The 16282-nt window shown below is 41.5% G+C and overlaps 1 protein-coding gene across 5 annotated transcripts in view; it reads right to left on the bottom strand.

The window, feature by feature from the left end:
- Positions 1 to 16282, bottom strand: part of LOC122663691 (protein ACCUMULATION AND REPLICATION OF CHLOROPLASTS 3) — a 65159-nt gene extending 48877 nt beyond the window's left edge. Inside the window, exons 1-3 of one of the 5 annotated variants that reach the window (XM_043859315.1) lie at positions 15888 to 16282; positions 3017 to 3075; positions 1965 to 2029 (exon numbers count right to left, since the gene is read on the bottom strand). In XM_043859315.1, the coding sequence (XP_043715250.1) occupies positions 1965 to 2029; positions 3017 to 3075; positions 15888 to 16210 (447 nt within the window). In that variant the 5' untranslated portion in view covers positions 16211 to 16282. Of the gene's footprint in view, positions 1 to 1960; positions 2032 to 3016; positions 3076 to 15887 lie in introns of all 5 variants that reach the window. The other 4 variants (XM_043859317.1, XM_043859316.1, XM_043859319.1 and 1 more) reach the window with 4 other exon arrangements.

Below are 16282 nucleotides of genomic sequence, written 5' to 3'. Positions count from 1 at the left end.
GTAAACGGATCGGATTCGGCTCGGATAGTGCTATATCCGCATCCGCATCCACATCCGATTAGCTTTCGGACGGATTCAGATAGTGCTAAACGGATACGGACACGGATACAGATCGGATATTTTATCCGTTTACATGTAAATATAGCTTTTTGGATAGCTATAGCCTATCCGCATCCGCATCCGTTTAGCTTTCGGACGGATTCGGATAGTGCTAAACGGATACGGACACGGATACGGAAATGGATTTCGGCTATTCATTTACATCCCTAAGTGTGATATCCTCCCTCTAAAGTCTGCCACATTCTTCTCAGACACCCATGGTTGTATGACAAGAAGGCCAACCACTGTGGTTATGAAAATACATTTCTTTCAGCATGGTGGGCTTGAGATGACGTTTCTTCTGGCGAAGGATCTTCCATCTATCAAACTCAAGCGGAAAACTGGTACATATTTCCTCCGGAGAGTTGAGTCGAACGGCATTCTTGGACCTCATCTGAACTCAACGGCGTCGAGTTCTTTCAGAGGAGAGCTGATGTAGAGGCTATGTCCTAACTAGACAGACATGAAGTCAAGAGTGATAACTACGTGGCATCAAGGTTTAAAGTATCCGTGTCAGGTATCATATTGGAAGGGTGATTTTAAGAGGATCGTATCTTAGATACGTATCGTACGCTACAGATACACATGGAAATGGTCCATATACCATGGAAATAATCTTTTGGAGCAAAAAGACAATTAAATAAGCAATATATAACATGTATCATGCATAAACACTAAAATGGAGAACAACATATAACGAGACAAGAAACTTTCATTGATTTGAGTACAAATCCTTGCAAATGATCAAGATTGATGCATCAATTAACTTAGTTTTACCTATATCTATCGATTTATAGCACAAAATAGGATTAAAAACCATGATTTAAATTTTAAACACAAAGATCATGTTTTTGTGAAACCAACCTTTTTTCTATGAAAACTCCTTCAATCTCTGATCTCAAAAAAAAAAAAAAATCATAGTCTAATAGTCACATGGGCCTTTGATGGTCGTATCAACATGTATCGGTTGGTATCGACCGTATTGATACTCACAGAACCCTTTAGCGTATGTATCGTAAATATCGGTCCGTATCGGTCTATACAATACGATACCAACCAAGACACACCATTTTCTATTTAAAAAAAAAAAAAAAAAAAAGAAACGTATCGGTACCGGCTGATACCGATACGTATACATATCAGTTCATATCGTATTGTATCGGCCGATACTTTAAACCATGCGTGGCATCCCTTTTCTTTTTGAAACATGGCGAAAATTGGGCCCATTTTTTAATAAAACTTCTTTTTCTGTGCGGATGTGGCAGACAATATGTAGGCTAACAATCTATTTTTCTTAATCAAAATTCACAGTATATACTAATAATCTTTGTACGTTCATCAATGCATTTGGTTATTGTGTTTAGTATGCAAGTAACAAACATGGAATATTTTTTTTTTTTGTCTAATTTACTATTCAAAATTGAAAATTAACATATCAAATGGTCTTTGTTGGATCAATATCCTAAATTTTTTTCATGGTGAAATAATATTCTAGATAATAATGTAAAGGTTGTGTATTCAAGTTATAATATATTATTTATATAAAATTTTACCAAAAAGTTCCACTGAAATAACCGAGATACCAAAAAGGCAAAAAGTTCCATTTTGATGATTACACCGAAACAGCTACCAAAGCGAAATTTACAACTAAGCTTACATTAATTGTTTGTTTAGCAATCCTAAGCCTTTCGAGTCTCATTTTACCAACCAGCTCCACACTATCAACGAGCACAATCAAACCATTACTGAACATCTTCAGATGTTTTCAAGCAGGAAACAAATGACAATACCATTTAAGTATCTAGAAACATAGAGACAGGAAAAAATAAATTGATGAATAGATAAGAGGTAACAGTTGTACAAACAAGGACAAGAACTCGAGGACAAGACTGCAGCGATACTGGGCCTTCCACATTCCGCAGTACAAAACCTGAAGAGATAAAGGAAACAAGTTTAACATAAAATGGAACTTGTGAAAAAGAAAGTGCATAAATGAAGAAGATGGAAAAGCTCACCTCCTCAAATACATTCATGATCCATGTTTATACGGATTTCGGTATATGTCAAGAAGTCAGATCCACTTGACTTCTACAACTTAGAAGTTGGGGGAAGGGGGAGTGTCCAAAAATGGATAATTGTATTCCTACTGGTATTGGCACTCAGCTAAAATATATATGTTAAAAAGTGGTGAGGGTTGTCAAGGGTAGTTTATCTTCTTATTCTTTGCATCCATGCCCAAATATCCAACTGCCAGGTGTGTGTCAAACACATACTCATACTCATGCTATGTCATATAGTGTTGAAATGGGTATGCCAGGGGTACATGAAATGTCCAAGTGATAAAGTTTATGATGCAGCACAACAGAATTAGTAAGCAGACACAAAACTCCATGTGTCCTGAGACTAGTACCATGAAGACAATTCTTTCATAAACTTTATTCTTAATAGTGTGTAGTGGATGGAGGATACGAATTCATGTTTTAATGCATGTGAAGGATAAAGATATGACAAAACTCCATCTTTCTTTGCATAATGTAAACCAATTATGCTAGGGATCAGACCTGTCAATCAAGACTATCAGATTAGTGAAAACCACTGCGACATGTACCAATTCGACTATTTTTTTCCTATACAAGAAAATTTTGAAGTTCTATGAAATTTTTATTCAAGTTTTCTGGGTTGATATAAGGAAAGATTTTACCTCAAATCACTAGAAAGCCTTGGATTTCTTTTCCACATCAAATACTAACATCTTTTTTTGGCTTACAATAGGAAGTTTGTTAAGCTTTTCAAAGGAATTTGTCTATTTGTAGAAGAAAATAAAATGTCTACATATTCAGCCACAAATGTGCACATATCACACCCCCCCCCACCCAAATTAAGAACAGGGTAAAGCTAATAAGAATGGGGTCCACACCTTCTCCAATGGACCTCTGTAATAACTGCAAATTCAGCAAATCTTTCAGGATGATATTCCTACAGTACAATTCACAAGACAAAGAGTATAAGTGAATAAAAGCTATACCATACATCTTTTTTGAAGAAGTTGCAATTAAGCAGGTAATATAATCAAATATATATATATATATATATATATATAGCATTTTTTAATAAGAATTTTATTTCGTTAACCATAATAGTTGGTTCATCAGTGAAAAGAAAAAGGAGAGAACATCAATCCCCTCACCTTCAAATGGTATGGAGAATGAAATTGAGAATTTCTTAAAAAGGATCTTCACATACATCAACAGAGAACAGTCCAGAAGCTTTGCCACCAAGGGGCAAAGTAACGTAAAATTAAATTAAAATTTTAAAAAGGATTACAGCATGAGCATGTTCTTCTCTGTCATAAGTTAGTGAAGGAATGAAAACTGTTAATGTACCGTGGGGGTATTCTTGTCCCTCCCCTGTGATAGAATATTCTGTTTGTAATTAACCATGATAGGGGAAGTGTCCCTATTGTGGTATATCTTGAGTTTCCTTTGTATTTTACTTTCCTAGTGGTCCTAGTTAGACTAGTACTTTCTTTCCTAAGTTAGAGAGTTAGACTTGGATTTCTACTTTTCTATTTCCGCAAGGACTATGCTTTATAATTGGTTTTGATTACTATTTATATACGATGGAGGGAGTCTGCCAATCTATCGACTGCTTTTCTCTTTGGCAATCTCCTCTCTTCTTCTTTCTTCCATCCTTGATTGTGGTTACTGTTGTTTGTTTCTGGTATTGTTACATGGTATCAGAACTCTCTTGATCAGTATTTGCAATCACAAACCATATTGTTTTGAGGGTCTTAGTTAGATTTCTCTCTTGTGGCGTGCAGCCACCTTAGCTGCAATTTTAATCGATTAAGACCTAGTTATAAAAAAAAGGACATACCAGTGCACGAGGCTCCCGCCACTACAGGGTCTGGGGAGGGTTATAACGTATGCAGCCTTACCCCCGCTACACGGAGAGGCTGTTTCCCAACTTGAACCTGCAACCATTAGGTTGCAATGGAGTACCCTAGTTATGTTGATTGAAAACTAGGGTTCTCTTCAATTATTCTATCTACATGAAGATTGCACCTTGCGGAAGAATTTCTATAGAGTTATTTATTCACCTACATCAAGTTTATTGAAGGTTTATCACTGGCAGCACAGCATGTTCTGAATTTTTTTTTTCCTGCAATTACTCTGCATCCAAGCAGCATATCACTCTATTGTTTCAGGGACTATATTGACTGATTTGGGAGTTTTTGCTATTGTTTCATTGGTTTTCATCAGATCAGTCTTATCGAGTGGGGTTTGTATCCACTATTGTTCTTCTATCTATCCCTGCACTGGGAGACATATCAGAGGATTCCGTATATCAATTCTTTACAGAATATTATTGCTGGTCAGCCGTTTGTTTTCTACTGTTTGTCTCTACTATTGTTGCCGATTGTTGGTTTCCTTGTGAGGTTTGTGCATCATGGCTGATCCCAAATCTACTTCAGACAATTTCAGTGTTCAGATCACCACTATCAAACTCAATGGAGTTGGTAACTATCTGTTGTGGGCTCAAGCAGTTACGGTTTATATTAATGCAAAAGGGAAGTTGAAGGAACTCCATTCTGACCCTCCTTATGCTGATTCCAAAGAACCTGCTGACATAAAAGCCTATGATCTCCTTATATGGTTGTGGAACCAGTATGGATCAATTTATTGCAGCAAATGTAATGTTCCACCCCACTGCTAAAGGAGTGTGGTATGACTTGAAGCAAACCTTCTCCCAAGAGAATAATATATCCCGTGTTTTTGATTTATATGATAAACTATTTACTTTCAAGCAGGAGGACAGGTCTTTTTGAATGGGTACTTCAATGCTTTTACGAATATATGAGAGGAGCTCAATATTCATCAGCCTCTTACTACTAATCTGGAACAGTTACAACTTCAGCAAGAAGAGTTCAATGTTGCCAAGTTTATGACCTGATTAAATCTTGATTATCAGTCTGTTAAGAGTCAATTGTTTGCTGGGGAAAAGGTTCCTTCAATGAGTCTTTTGCACATCTTCATCGTATTGTTAGTTTGTTACTCCTTCCAAAGTTGATACCTCACCCTCTCCTAAAGAGAGTTTTGCATTTGTTGTTGGTTGTGGCCGAGGCTCTAACTTCTTTGGGAAACGGTGTGGCTAGTGGAGAGGTTGTGGCGGTGGGGACAGAAGTACAGGTGGCCAGCAGAGTAACCGACCCTCCAGACAATGTACTTTTTGTAGCAAGCCCAATCATAGCATTGGCACATGTTGGGCTAAACATGGTCGCTCAGAGTGGATTACACCACTAGCTCATATTGTTGTGCCTGATGGTAATAATGCGAAGGTGTCTTCCCGCGACACCATTTTGCGCAATATTATCTACACAACTAGTCTGATAAATGATGGCCTCAACAGCAAGATAGGACTGAGAAGAGCCCTCAAAATATTCCCGACCATTATCACTGCAGAGAACCTTGCAAATAGCACTAAACTGGTTTTAATCATACAATGAAAAAGCTGAAAGCAATGAAACACCTCACTCTTATAATGCAACAAATATACCCAAGTAGCACGAGAATGGCAATCAATAGAAGTAACAAAATAACGATAACCAAAAATAGACACAACGAGAAGGACCCTAAGTATCAAAGTGAATTAAAACAAAAGGTTGGTACTTATATTATCTGAAAGAAGGTAAACAACATGATTTTTCTTGGCAAAAACACAAACATCACAAAAAAAAAAGTCATTAGGATTACACTTCTGAAATAAATTAGGAAAAATAAGAGATAAAGTCCTAAGAAGGGGGTAGCCTAAACACCGATGTAACTCTAATAAGGCAGAAGCAGAAGTAGACGAATCCAACTGATGTGCCTGAGGGATAAGAGTTGAAGCCACAAGGTGAGTGCCCTCTAGCAGATATAAACCACCACTCAATCTATCACTCCCAATCGTTCTCCCTGTCACCAAGTCCTGAAACACACTGTGAGATGGAAAGAAGGTGGCCTTACAATTCAAGTCTCGACTGATGCTACAAATAGAAAGAAGATTAGTAGAAAAATTGGGAATATGAAGAACAGATGCTAAAGGTAGACAGGTGGAACACTAAATGGATCTTTCCCCGAGACAAAGGAAAAGGAGCCATCAGCAACCCGAACACGTTCTTTACCTGAACCTGGATAAAAAGTAGAGAATTGACTAGAGAAACCAGTCACATGATCTGTGGCGTCGAAGTCAATTATCCAAGGAGAGGAGATAGCAGAAGCATAATGATAAATAAAAGAGATACCTGAATGCACAAAGTTGGAGGCAGAAGAGGTCGAACCAAATGTGGCAGATGCAGCAAGAAATGGTGATGATGAGGAAGTGGGTTCCAAGTTTCCAACTTGGACATCAAACAGCGGAGAACCAGCAACTCATCCTGGGAAAGCCAGCCATCCGTAGATGCGGGAGGAATCACCTCGGTATGGTGTGCATGAGCTAGGTCCAAAGCACCACGTCCATGGCCACGACCACGCCCACATGTAGAGGTGGGACGGCCGTGTAACTTTTAACAAAACTCCTTCGTGTGGCGTTCCTTTCCACAATACTCACATTTCATTGGATCATGAATGGAACCATCCCGATCAGATGAAGGACGACCAGCAGAACGAGTGGAAACATCCCTGGACTGAGAACCAGAGCCAGTGTAGAGAGCTAATCTCTCCTGTGAAACAGGTTGTAGCATGGCTGTCTGCCGGCTCTCCTCAAGCTGAACAAGAGCATAGGACTGCTCCAAGGAAGGGAAAGGGTCCCAACTGAGAACTTAGGACCGTATATGATCATACTCCACATTCAGTCCGGCCAAAAAATCATAAACACTAATCATATCTTCACGTTTCTTGAAGCTAGTAGCATCGGTAGAGCATGCAGCCTAAAAGGTCTCATAGAAGTCGAGTTCCTGCCACATGCTGCGCAACTCAGAATAGTATTGGGACAAGGACATCTCCTTCTGGGTGGTCCCATGAATTCTCTTGCGTAACTCATAGACTTGGGCAGCATATCCAACCTGAGAATGTCTCCTTGGCAGCCTTCCAAATCTTCTCAATAGATTCTAAGAGAAGATGGCCAGGGGTAATAGAAGGTTGCATAGAATTAATTAAAAATGACATGACAAGAGAATCATCGGAAATCCATTTCTGCAACTGAGGACCAGCAGTCGTAGGCTTCTCAATGCCACCCGTAAGGTACCCGGTAAAGCCACGAGCAGCAATAGACAGGAAGCAAGAGCATGACCACATCAAATAGTTGCTGCCATCCAACTTGATGTAGCTAACAGGGAATGACGGAAACTCGCTAAGATGTGTTACGACTCATTCCTTCAGTGTTAGTTGAGATGGTACTATATATGAACATGATTGCTGATCAAAAAGTAATCCCAACCGCTCACTACAGCAAGATAAAGGTGGAAACAAGGCTGCAGTAAAGGAGCATCAAAGGGGAAAACTCCAGCAAAAAAGGAATCGCTGATTTAGGTCATAAGAAGCAAACCAAACACAAAAAAGGGCCCTCGGTGGGAAAAAAGAGAACCACCGAGGGTTAGGTCATGTAGAAGGCCCCCTAAGAAGAGGAGGGAAGGCGGTAATGGCGTCCAACCCAAAAGCCCGAGCTTCAGAGTGGAGAGGCCCTTCCAAGGTCATAAGCCAAACTGCAGCACACTATCCAACCGATGTGGGACTAAACTCCCCTCCCATTCCTGTCCATAGAGTACATTCACTACATCAACTCCCCCAGCTTTGGGCCATGGGCCCCCACATGATCGGTGCACAGACAACTCGCTCTGATACCACTTAATAGAGTCCAGCCCAAAAGCCCGAGCTTCGGGGTTGAGAGGCCCTTCCAAGGTCATAAGCCGAACTGCCGCACACTTCCCTACCGATGTGAGACTAAACTCCCCTCCCATTCCTGGCCATAAAGCGCATTCACTGCATCAGGCGGAGCCCTGGCGTTAGAAGAGAAGTCGGGGGAAGAGAAGGAAAGGAGTCGCGAGATAGAGAGAGAGAGAGAGAGAGAGAGAGAGAAAAGGAGGGCAGAGGTGTAAGGGACAAGGGTGGCGGTAATTAAGGGTCGCAAGAGAGTGAGTCGCGAGAGAGGAGAGAGAAAGAGAGAGACGGAAGGGTGCTGGCAGTGATAGCGATAGGGTCTAGAGAGAGGAGGGAGGCGGCGTTGTTGTGTTGCTTCATAGTGGCAGTGGTGGCATAGGTACTAGGGTAGGTACTAGGGTGGGGATCCCAATACTAATTCCCACTCGGATACCATGATGAAATTAATTGGGAGAATGATGACTTGTCTCCCTAGGGATCACAACCAAGCTTTATTTCTAATAAGAAAGAGAACAAATTACAAGTATACCCTCAGGATAAAATATACCTAAACTAGTTCCCAAATTACAACAAAGGAGAACACCCATAGGATGCCAATGGTCCAGTCAAAGAAAGATAGAGGTACCATCATCAATTTGGGTAGAGATAACAGCAAGAGCAATAGACTGATGTGATAAGATCTTGCGCCTAACCCAAGAAGCATCAGACAATAGAACAGTCCAAATGGAACCAGAGCCAAGACGGCCCGAATAGACCTAGTCAACCCATATACTTTTCTTCATGGTCATGAGCTTCCAGATCAACTTGATGATACTTACACAATTGACTTCTTTTATTCTTCACAATCCAAGGTCTCCCTCTTCCTTAGGGAAACAAACTGTGGCCTACCTAATAGGGTGAAGAAATCTAAAGGTATCAGATCCTTTCCAAAGGAAGGTGTACATCAAAGATTCCAACACTTTGATGGTGGATTGGGGAAGTACAAAAATACCAAATCAATAAATATAATATGCTAGCATAGGAGAGAAGCTTGCCTTTCCAAAGTTGTGGCCTCTTCTGAATGGTATCTAGCATGGGAGTATAATGGTGAGCAAATAATCTGGCTGGAATCAATGATAAACCTACACACTTGACCGGAAGATGACCAATAGAGAATCCAGACATCTCAATCAAACTAGCCTTGTCTGCTTCCTCAAAGTGCTGCAAACAAGTCATAATGACCTCTAGAGAAGCAATGCTTGCTTTGGAGAATATCATGAGATCATCTGCGAAGGCAAGGTGGGAGAGCTTGATAGACTTGCACTTGGGAATGGAGGATATAAGCTGCTGATTTGTGCTACACTGAATACTTCCGTGAGAGGAGTTCAAGAGCTAGGGTCAAGACATGGAGAGAGAGGACATCCCTGACGGATTCCCACCAAGGAAGCAAAATAGCCCGCTGGGCTGCCATTGACCAACACTGAGAAGCAAGGAGTGGAGATGCAGAAGTGGTTCCAATTCACAAACACTGGAGGAAAGGTCATGTTAAGCATAACCTTACTTATAAAATCCCATCTTAAAGAGTCAAAGGCTTTGTGGATGTCAATCTTCATGAGGGCAACAGGGAGTGGGATTTCCTTTCAAACCCTCTAACGATCTCATTGTAAAAGAGGATGTTGTCCGAAATGCTTCTACCAGCTATGAAGGCCGACTGATTGTCACTGACAAGCTGGTCAACCACCAACTTAATCCTGTTAGCAAGGACTTTGGCACAAACTTGTACAAAGGGTTGCACAGGGAGATGGGTCTAAAGTTAGTCATAATGAAAGCATCTTCCTTCTTAGGAATGAGGCAAAGGAAGGAGTGATTGATACCCTTGATCTGACTTGGGTTGTAGAAAAAACTCTTGATCGACTTGATGAGATCATTTTTAATAATGTCCCATGAAGAAGAAAGAAATCTCATACTGAATCAATCTAGCTCAGGGGCTCTATTAGCCTTGTGAGAGTAAACAGCAGCTATAATTTCATCCTCAAAGGGGTTTGCCTGAAGGGAACTGATGAGATGACTGGGGATGAATTTGTTCACGAGGTTATCAAGGATGGGGCCAACAGAAGCCGAAGATGATCTGAACAGCTCCTTAAAGTAATTAACAACCTCTGCTTTAATATCCTCAACATTGTGCAAAGGGGATTCATCAGATGCCACTAACATGGGAATGGAGTTGATGTTTGTTTTAGACTTCAATGACCTATGGAAGTAAGCTGAATTAGAATCACCAAGCTCCAACCACTTAATTCTTGAAGTTTGCCTTAGAAAACTTTCCTCTTGAGCAAGCAGAGAGGAAAGATCCATAGAAACTGTTTTTTCTTCATCCACCAAGAGGGCATTATGGGTGTCCAATTGGAGCCTCAACTAGATAGCTGATAACTTATCTGTACAATCCAAAACCCAAGAGGATATATTCCTGAAAGTGTTTTTGTTCCACACTTTGAGAGTACCTTTCACATTACAGAATTTCCTGACAAAAGCAATGAGGGGGGAAGGGTGGGCTTGGACTGGTTTGTCCCAAGCTTCCTTGACAATATGGAGGAAATCTGGGTGAGAGGACCATATGTCAAAATATCTGTAAGGTTTAGGGCCTAAGGAGATGTAGGGTTGGACAAGTAGGGACATGGGAGAATTGTCAAAGATGCCTGGAGTTTCAAAGGAGGCATGGGAGGAGGGAAAGGAAGAAAGCCAAGCTTCATTGACTAGGACTCTGTCAAGCTTGTAGGCAATCCGGGAATAACCACTTCTTCTATTATGCCAAGTGAACTTAAGACCCGATCATCTCAGGTCATTCTCTCCAATATCCTCAATGCAGTCATTTAAAGCTTCAACTGAGGTCTCATCCAAACGGTCACCACCTTGCTTTTCATGACCATACAGAACAACATTAAAGTCTCCCCCATAAGCCCCAAGGAAGGGCTCCAACTTCAGCAGCAATACTGCCAATACTACGAAGATCACTCCAAAGAGAGACTCTCTCAATTGGACAATTAGAAGCATGTATAGCTGTAAAAAGGGAACTAGAACTCCCAAGGCTATCGGAGAGCATGAGATGAAGGTACTGGGAAGACAATGATAAGATTGTTGCTTGGATTTTTGAGGGATCCCAAATAAACCATAGCCGGACCATTACAATGATGAGTAATTCGAAACCTGGGGAGATGGTAGAAGCAATGCGGAAGGCATTGGATTCTTTGATTCTGGTTTCGATCAAACAACAAAAAGATGGATGGTGGAGTTTGATACGTGAACACACCTCAGCATGCTTGGAAGGGGCGTTGAGGCCCCTGGTGTTTCAGATTATGCCTTGGTTCATTCGGAAGGATTGGGGGTATGCAACAATAGCACCTCAATAGGAGGGCTGGGATGAGATTTGTTGGATAATGAGGCACTGTGTTGCCTTCTCTGATAGGCACGGGCTGGCGGAGTGGGAGCAATAGGGAGGAGGGGAGAGAGTCGCCATAACCTGGACGGCATGAAGGGGGTGGCGGGAATCTCCGATTGCAGGTGGAGAAAAGACAAGGCAGGCGAAGAGAGAGGCTTTTCTAGTGGTTCAGGGATCGGATTGATTGAAGGCAAGTCCTGACCCGATGGGAGAGGATAGGAAGTAATGGATAAAGTGGGCCAAGAAGGGGAAGGGTTGGCAGAGTGGTCCAACAATGGCCCATGGGCTTGAATTGGGGGGCCCAAAATGTGAGGCCCAACGGAAAGATGGCAATGGGTTTTTGGGCCAATAGAACACTGGACCGGGGGTCAAGAGGCAGGCTCCAAGGAGGCATAACGTGTAAAGTGGGTAGGACCTACTCCAAAGGAAGGGTCGAGAGAGGTAGAGGTAAGAGAATTGGGCCCCACCTATAAGGAAATATCTAGAAGAGATATATGAGAGGAAAGGAGAGTGTTGGAGGCTTGGAGTTGTTGATGAGATTATCGAGTTCCATGGGAGTAGAGGACAGCAGGTGGTTGAGTGTGGTGGTCGACCGTTCAGGGGAATGGAGAATAGCAGAGGGGCGACGACTTGCAGTGCAAGTTGCAAAGGATCCCATAGGAGATCGACAGCTTGGTGAATAGGTATTGCACCAATAGGGAGCAACAGAGCCTCGGTGGAAGCGTTGGGAACTTCGTCAGGTTGCAAGCAAGCAAATCTGTTGGGACCGGAGGTCAGTGCTAAGCTTTGATCCAGTGGAAGTGACTAGCGGATCGAAGAATGCCCTATTAAAGAACCAAAAGCCGGCTTCTCCCTTTCATGCAGTGGCTACGTAAGTTTAGTCCCACATCGCTTGTTGAGGTTGTATACTCTGGCTAATATGTGATCCTATACCCTCACTTGTGTAACCGGTTTTACAGGTCGAGGGCGCGGTCCTTACTTGGTATCAGAGCCAGCGCTCAATGGGGGGTGTGATTGCAGTGGCTACGTAAGTTTAGTCCCACATCGCTCGTTGAGGTTGTATACTCTGGCTAATATGTGATCCTATACCCTCACTTGTGTAACCGGTTTTACAGGTCCCGCACCACTGCAATCACACCCCCCATTGAGCGCTGGCTCTGATACCAAGTAAGGACCGCGCCCTCGACCCGTAAAACCGGTTACACAAGTAAGGGTATAGGATCACATATTAGCCAGAGTATACAACCTCAACGAGCGATGTGGGACTAAACTTACGTAGCAGTAAGGACCGCGCCCTCGACCAGTAAAACCAGTTACATAAGTGAGGGTATAGGATCACATATTAGCCAGAGTATACAACCTCAACGAGCGATGTGGGACTAAACTTACGTAGCCACTGCAATCACACCCCCCATTGAGCGCTAGCTCTGATACCAAGTAAGGACCGCGCCCTCGACCCGTAAAACCGGTTACACAAGTGAGGGTATAGGATCACATATTAGCCAGAGTATACAACCTCAACGGGCGATGTGGGACTAAACTTACGTCGCCACTGCAATCACAGGTTTCTGCGGTGACGGAATCTTGGCCTGCCATGGGTAGGGGAGCAGAATCTAAAAGGGAGGTTTGGGCCTTGATGAGGGAGCGATAGTAGGGGCGGGGGATAAATTGTGGAATGATGGTTCATGGGAGTAGGAGTCTCAATAGAAGTTGAGGGGGGGAACCTGGCTGGATCATCAGGGGGTTTTGTGGACCATAGGTTAGAATCGTGACCAAATAATTGGTCGACTAAGCAGTGGGGAGGGGTTCATTCGTAGGCAACATGTTGCAGGAAAGAGAAGTCTTCCCCACCTTGCACGGTGATGGATGTTGGAAGGGCTTTGTCCCCAGAGACCTCAATGCATATACGGATAAATGCAAGGCGGTCTTTTCAGCTGGTTCTAACATCATAACAGAGGGGGTTTCCTAGTACCAAGCCTACTATGTTGAGACCATCAAGGTACAAACAGTGAAGGGGAAGCCCAAGGAACGAAATCCAAACAGGGATGGTATTATCAACATGGTTCAGTTGAAGTTGCCTATTCCATTGATGGAGGAAAATGGGTTTTCGCCCTACCTACCATGGACCACCTTCAAGAGCACGTCGTTTTTCATGTTCGTCTAAAAACTTGAAAACAAAAAGCCATTGTCCATCAAAAAGATTTCCACAATCCCTGGGATTCTCCACTGTTTGGTAAGGGAATTCTTGACAATATGATGCAGTGGTTGATTTCCAATGAAGTGACTGATCAGAGAGTTATGCCAAAGGCTCGTTTCATCGTCGAGTAATCCAAGAGGACATTGTGATACCTTAGAGCACCCAACAACGATTGGGGTGACAAAATAAAGAGGGAGACCTTCACGGGAGGGTGTAGGGGCCTGACTAAATAGGGTACTCCATACCAAGGTTCTAAAACTCGGGTTTCGACCAGCCAGAAAACAAGATATGGTCGAAACCTGTGATTTTTTCCAAGCCAACTTGAGCTGGTGGCTTCGAGGCCCATAAATGCTTTTTTTTATTTGTATACAGCCTATTTTTTTTTACATTCTAAACACAATGCAATGAACTATTTTCACCCCAAAAAAAAAAAAAAAAAAAACACTCAAAATGGTACTTGTGGTTTTTTACCAAAGTTTACTAGAGTATATACAGTGTACTGAGAATCATAGTTATCTAGACAGACACTTATTTATGTCTAATATCATTTAATCATTTACGTAACTGTATTATTCATAAATAAGCAAATACCCCCTATTTGAATCCAATAAAAATAGTTAAAAATCAAATACCAAAAGGATAAAAAGTCAACCCCCAGTTCAAGAACACAAACTGGATTTTCGGTGGTAGGTGCAATTTTCAACTTTTAAATGCTTGAGTTTTTTCTCAAATCTAAAAAATGGCATAAACCTTATTATGGTAAAACATTGCTAAAAACCAAAAGTGCGGTAAAATATTCGTTTATTTTGATGTCTAAAAAAATATTTTCATTCAAAACGATTTTGATAGCATTCGCACACACCAAATTAAGTTTGACCGGTACATAACTCCTTCAATATAAATCAGATTCAAGCAATCTTGGATTTGTTTGAATGGGAAAGCTATCTATCAAATCCAAGATTACTTAAATCTGATTTATATTGAAGGACTTATGTACCGATCAAACTTAATTTGGTGTGTGCGAATGCTGTCAAAAACGATGTGAATGAAAATATTTTTTTAGACATCAAAACAAATGAATATTTTAGCATACTTTTGGTTTTTAGCAATGTTTTACCATATTAAGGTTTATATAATTTTGAGATTTAAGAAAAAACCCCAGCATTTAAAAGTTGAAAATTGCACCTACCGCCGAAAATCCAGTTTTTGTTCATGAACTGGGGGGTTGACTTTTTATCCTTTTGGAATTTTTTTGTTAACTATTTTTATTGGATTCAAATAGGGCTTATTTATGAATAATATCCTAGGTAAATGATAAAAACATTTACTTAAATGATATTAGGCATACATAAGAGTTTGTCCTGGTTTCGAGCTAGGATTCCTCAAGTTTCAATGGGCACGAGTGTCGAAATTTGCAAAATATGGGTTGTTTCGGTCAAAAACAGGTCAAAACTGGTCGAAACTAGTGACTTTTTAAACTCCACCCACATCTCGTCTCGGTTTCTTGAGAAACCGAGATATCTCAGTGGTTTCGAACAAGTTCTCTTTCCATGCTCCACGCAGAACCTTGCAGAGGGGGGGGATTGGGGAAAGGAGATGATCGGTTAGGAGATGGGGGGATGGATGGGAAGGGTGGGGTCTAGAGGGTGACTGGACCACCACAGGGAGGCCAGCTATGGGGGCCGGCAGAGGGGAAGCAACCTTGATGGTATTAAGATCAACATGGTTCAGTTGAAGTTGGCGGTTCCATTGATGGAGAAGGCATGAAAATTTTATTGGAAAGTTTAAACAGGGTTGAGTAATGGTTTTCAAGTTTAAACAGAGTTGAATGGGGAAACAGGATCTACCCAATTTATCTGGAAAAAAGCTTAGCTGAATTGAGTTATAGAAACTAAAAGGTAAACTCATCAGAGTGGAGTGTGGACTCATTATCCCATTGAACTATGGACTACAAATGCAAGATGTCTGTAGTTGGATTCAGAAATCTATCAGCTCTGAAGTCTTCGGGCGTTACGTGTCAAGGCATTGCATATTTGCATGTTAATGCTGTTAACGTGTGAAAAGAAGTGCCTAAGATATCCAGTTAGTCCTCATTTAACAAAAAGAATCCAATATGTAGGAGTAAAATATGTCATCATAATACGAGCTGTTTTCAAATTTTATCACATCTTTTCAGCTAATAGTCAGATTTATTACATCTTTTCAGCTAATAGTCAGAGTTTCATTTCAAAACCCCAGTTCCCACCAATTTCTCAAAATTCAAAAGCACAGATTTAGAGACAACAACGAGATAATAAAACACAGTATGAAATTTGAATACCAGAATCTAGGAGACGATGACCGGAAAGGAGACTCCAGACAGAAATCGATAACGGCATCTTTCCTGCTGCCGATTGCAATCACTTCAACATAGTTCTTCGAATCCCCCCAAAAATTATCGCAATCCACAGTAGATTCTTCGTTGAGATGACCCTTCAACGTCCAATCTTGCTCAATCCGGAGAGGTATAGTCATAAGATTAGATTTTCTATGTAGTTTACTCTGACGAGAGAGAAAGCCATTGCAGTAAAGTTTCACAGAAGAAGAATGGGACAAGGGCACACTGGGGGTTGTGGAGAGACTCGTGGGGAGGAAAAGCTCCATGTAAGGAGAACAGGCCGATATTCATGTGGAGAAACTGAGTGAGGAAAGCTTGTGAACGAGGGAGAGCAAGAG

Source organism: Telopea speciosissima, chromosome 6 (genome assembly GCF_018873765.1).
Source record: "Telopea speciosissima isolate NSW1024214 ecotype Mountain lineage chromosome 6, Tspe_v1, whole genome shotgun sequence".
In the NCBI taxonomy this organism is placed as follows: Eukaryota; Viridiplantae; Streptophyta; class Magnoliopsida; order Proteales; family Proteaceae; genus Telopea; species Telopea speciosissima.
This window is presented reverse-complemented; position numbering and strand designations above follow the sequence as displayed.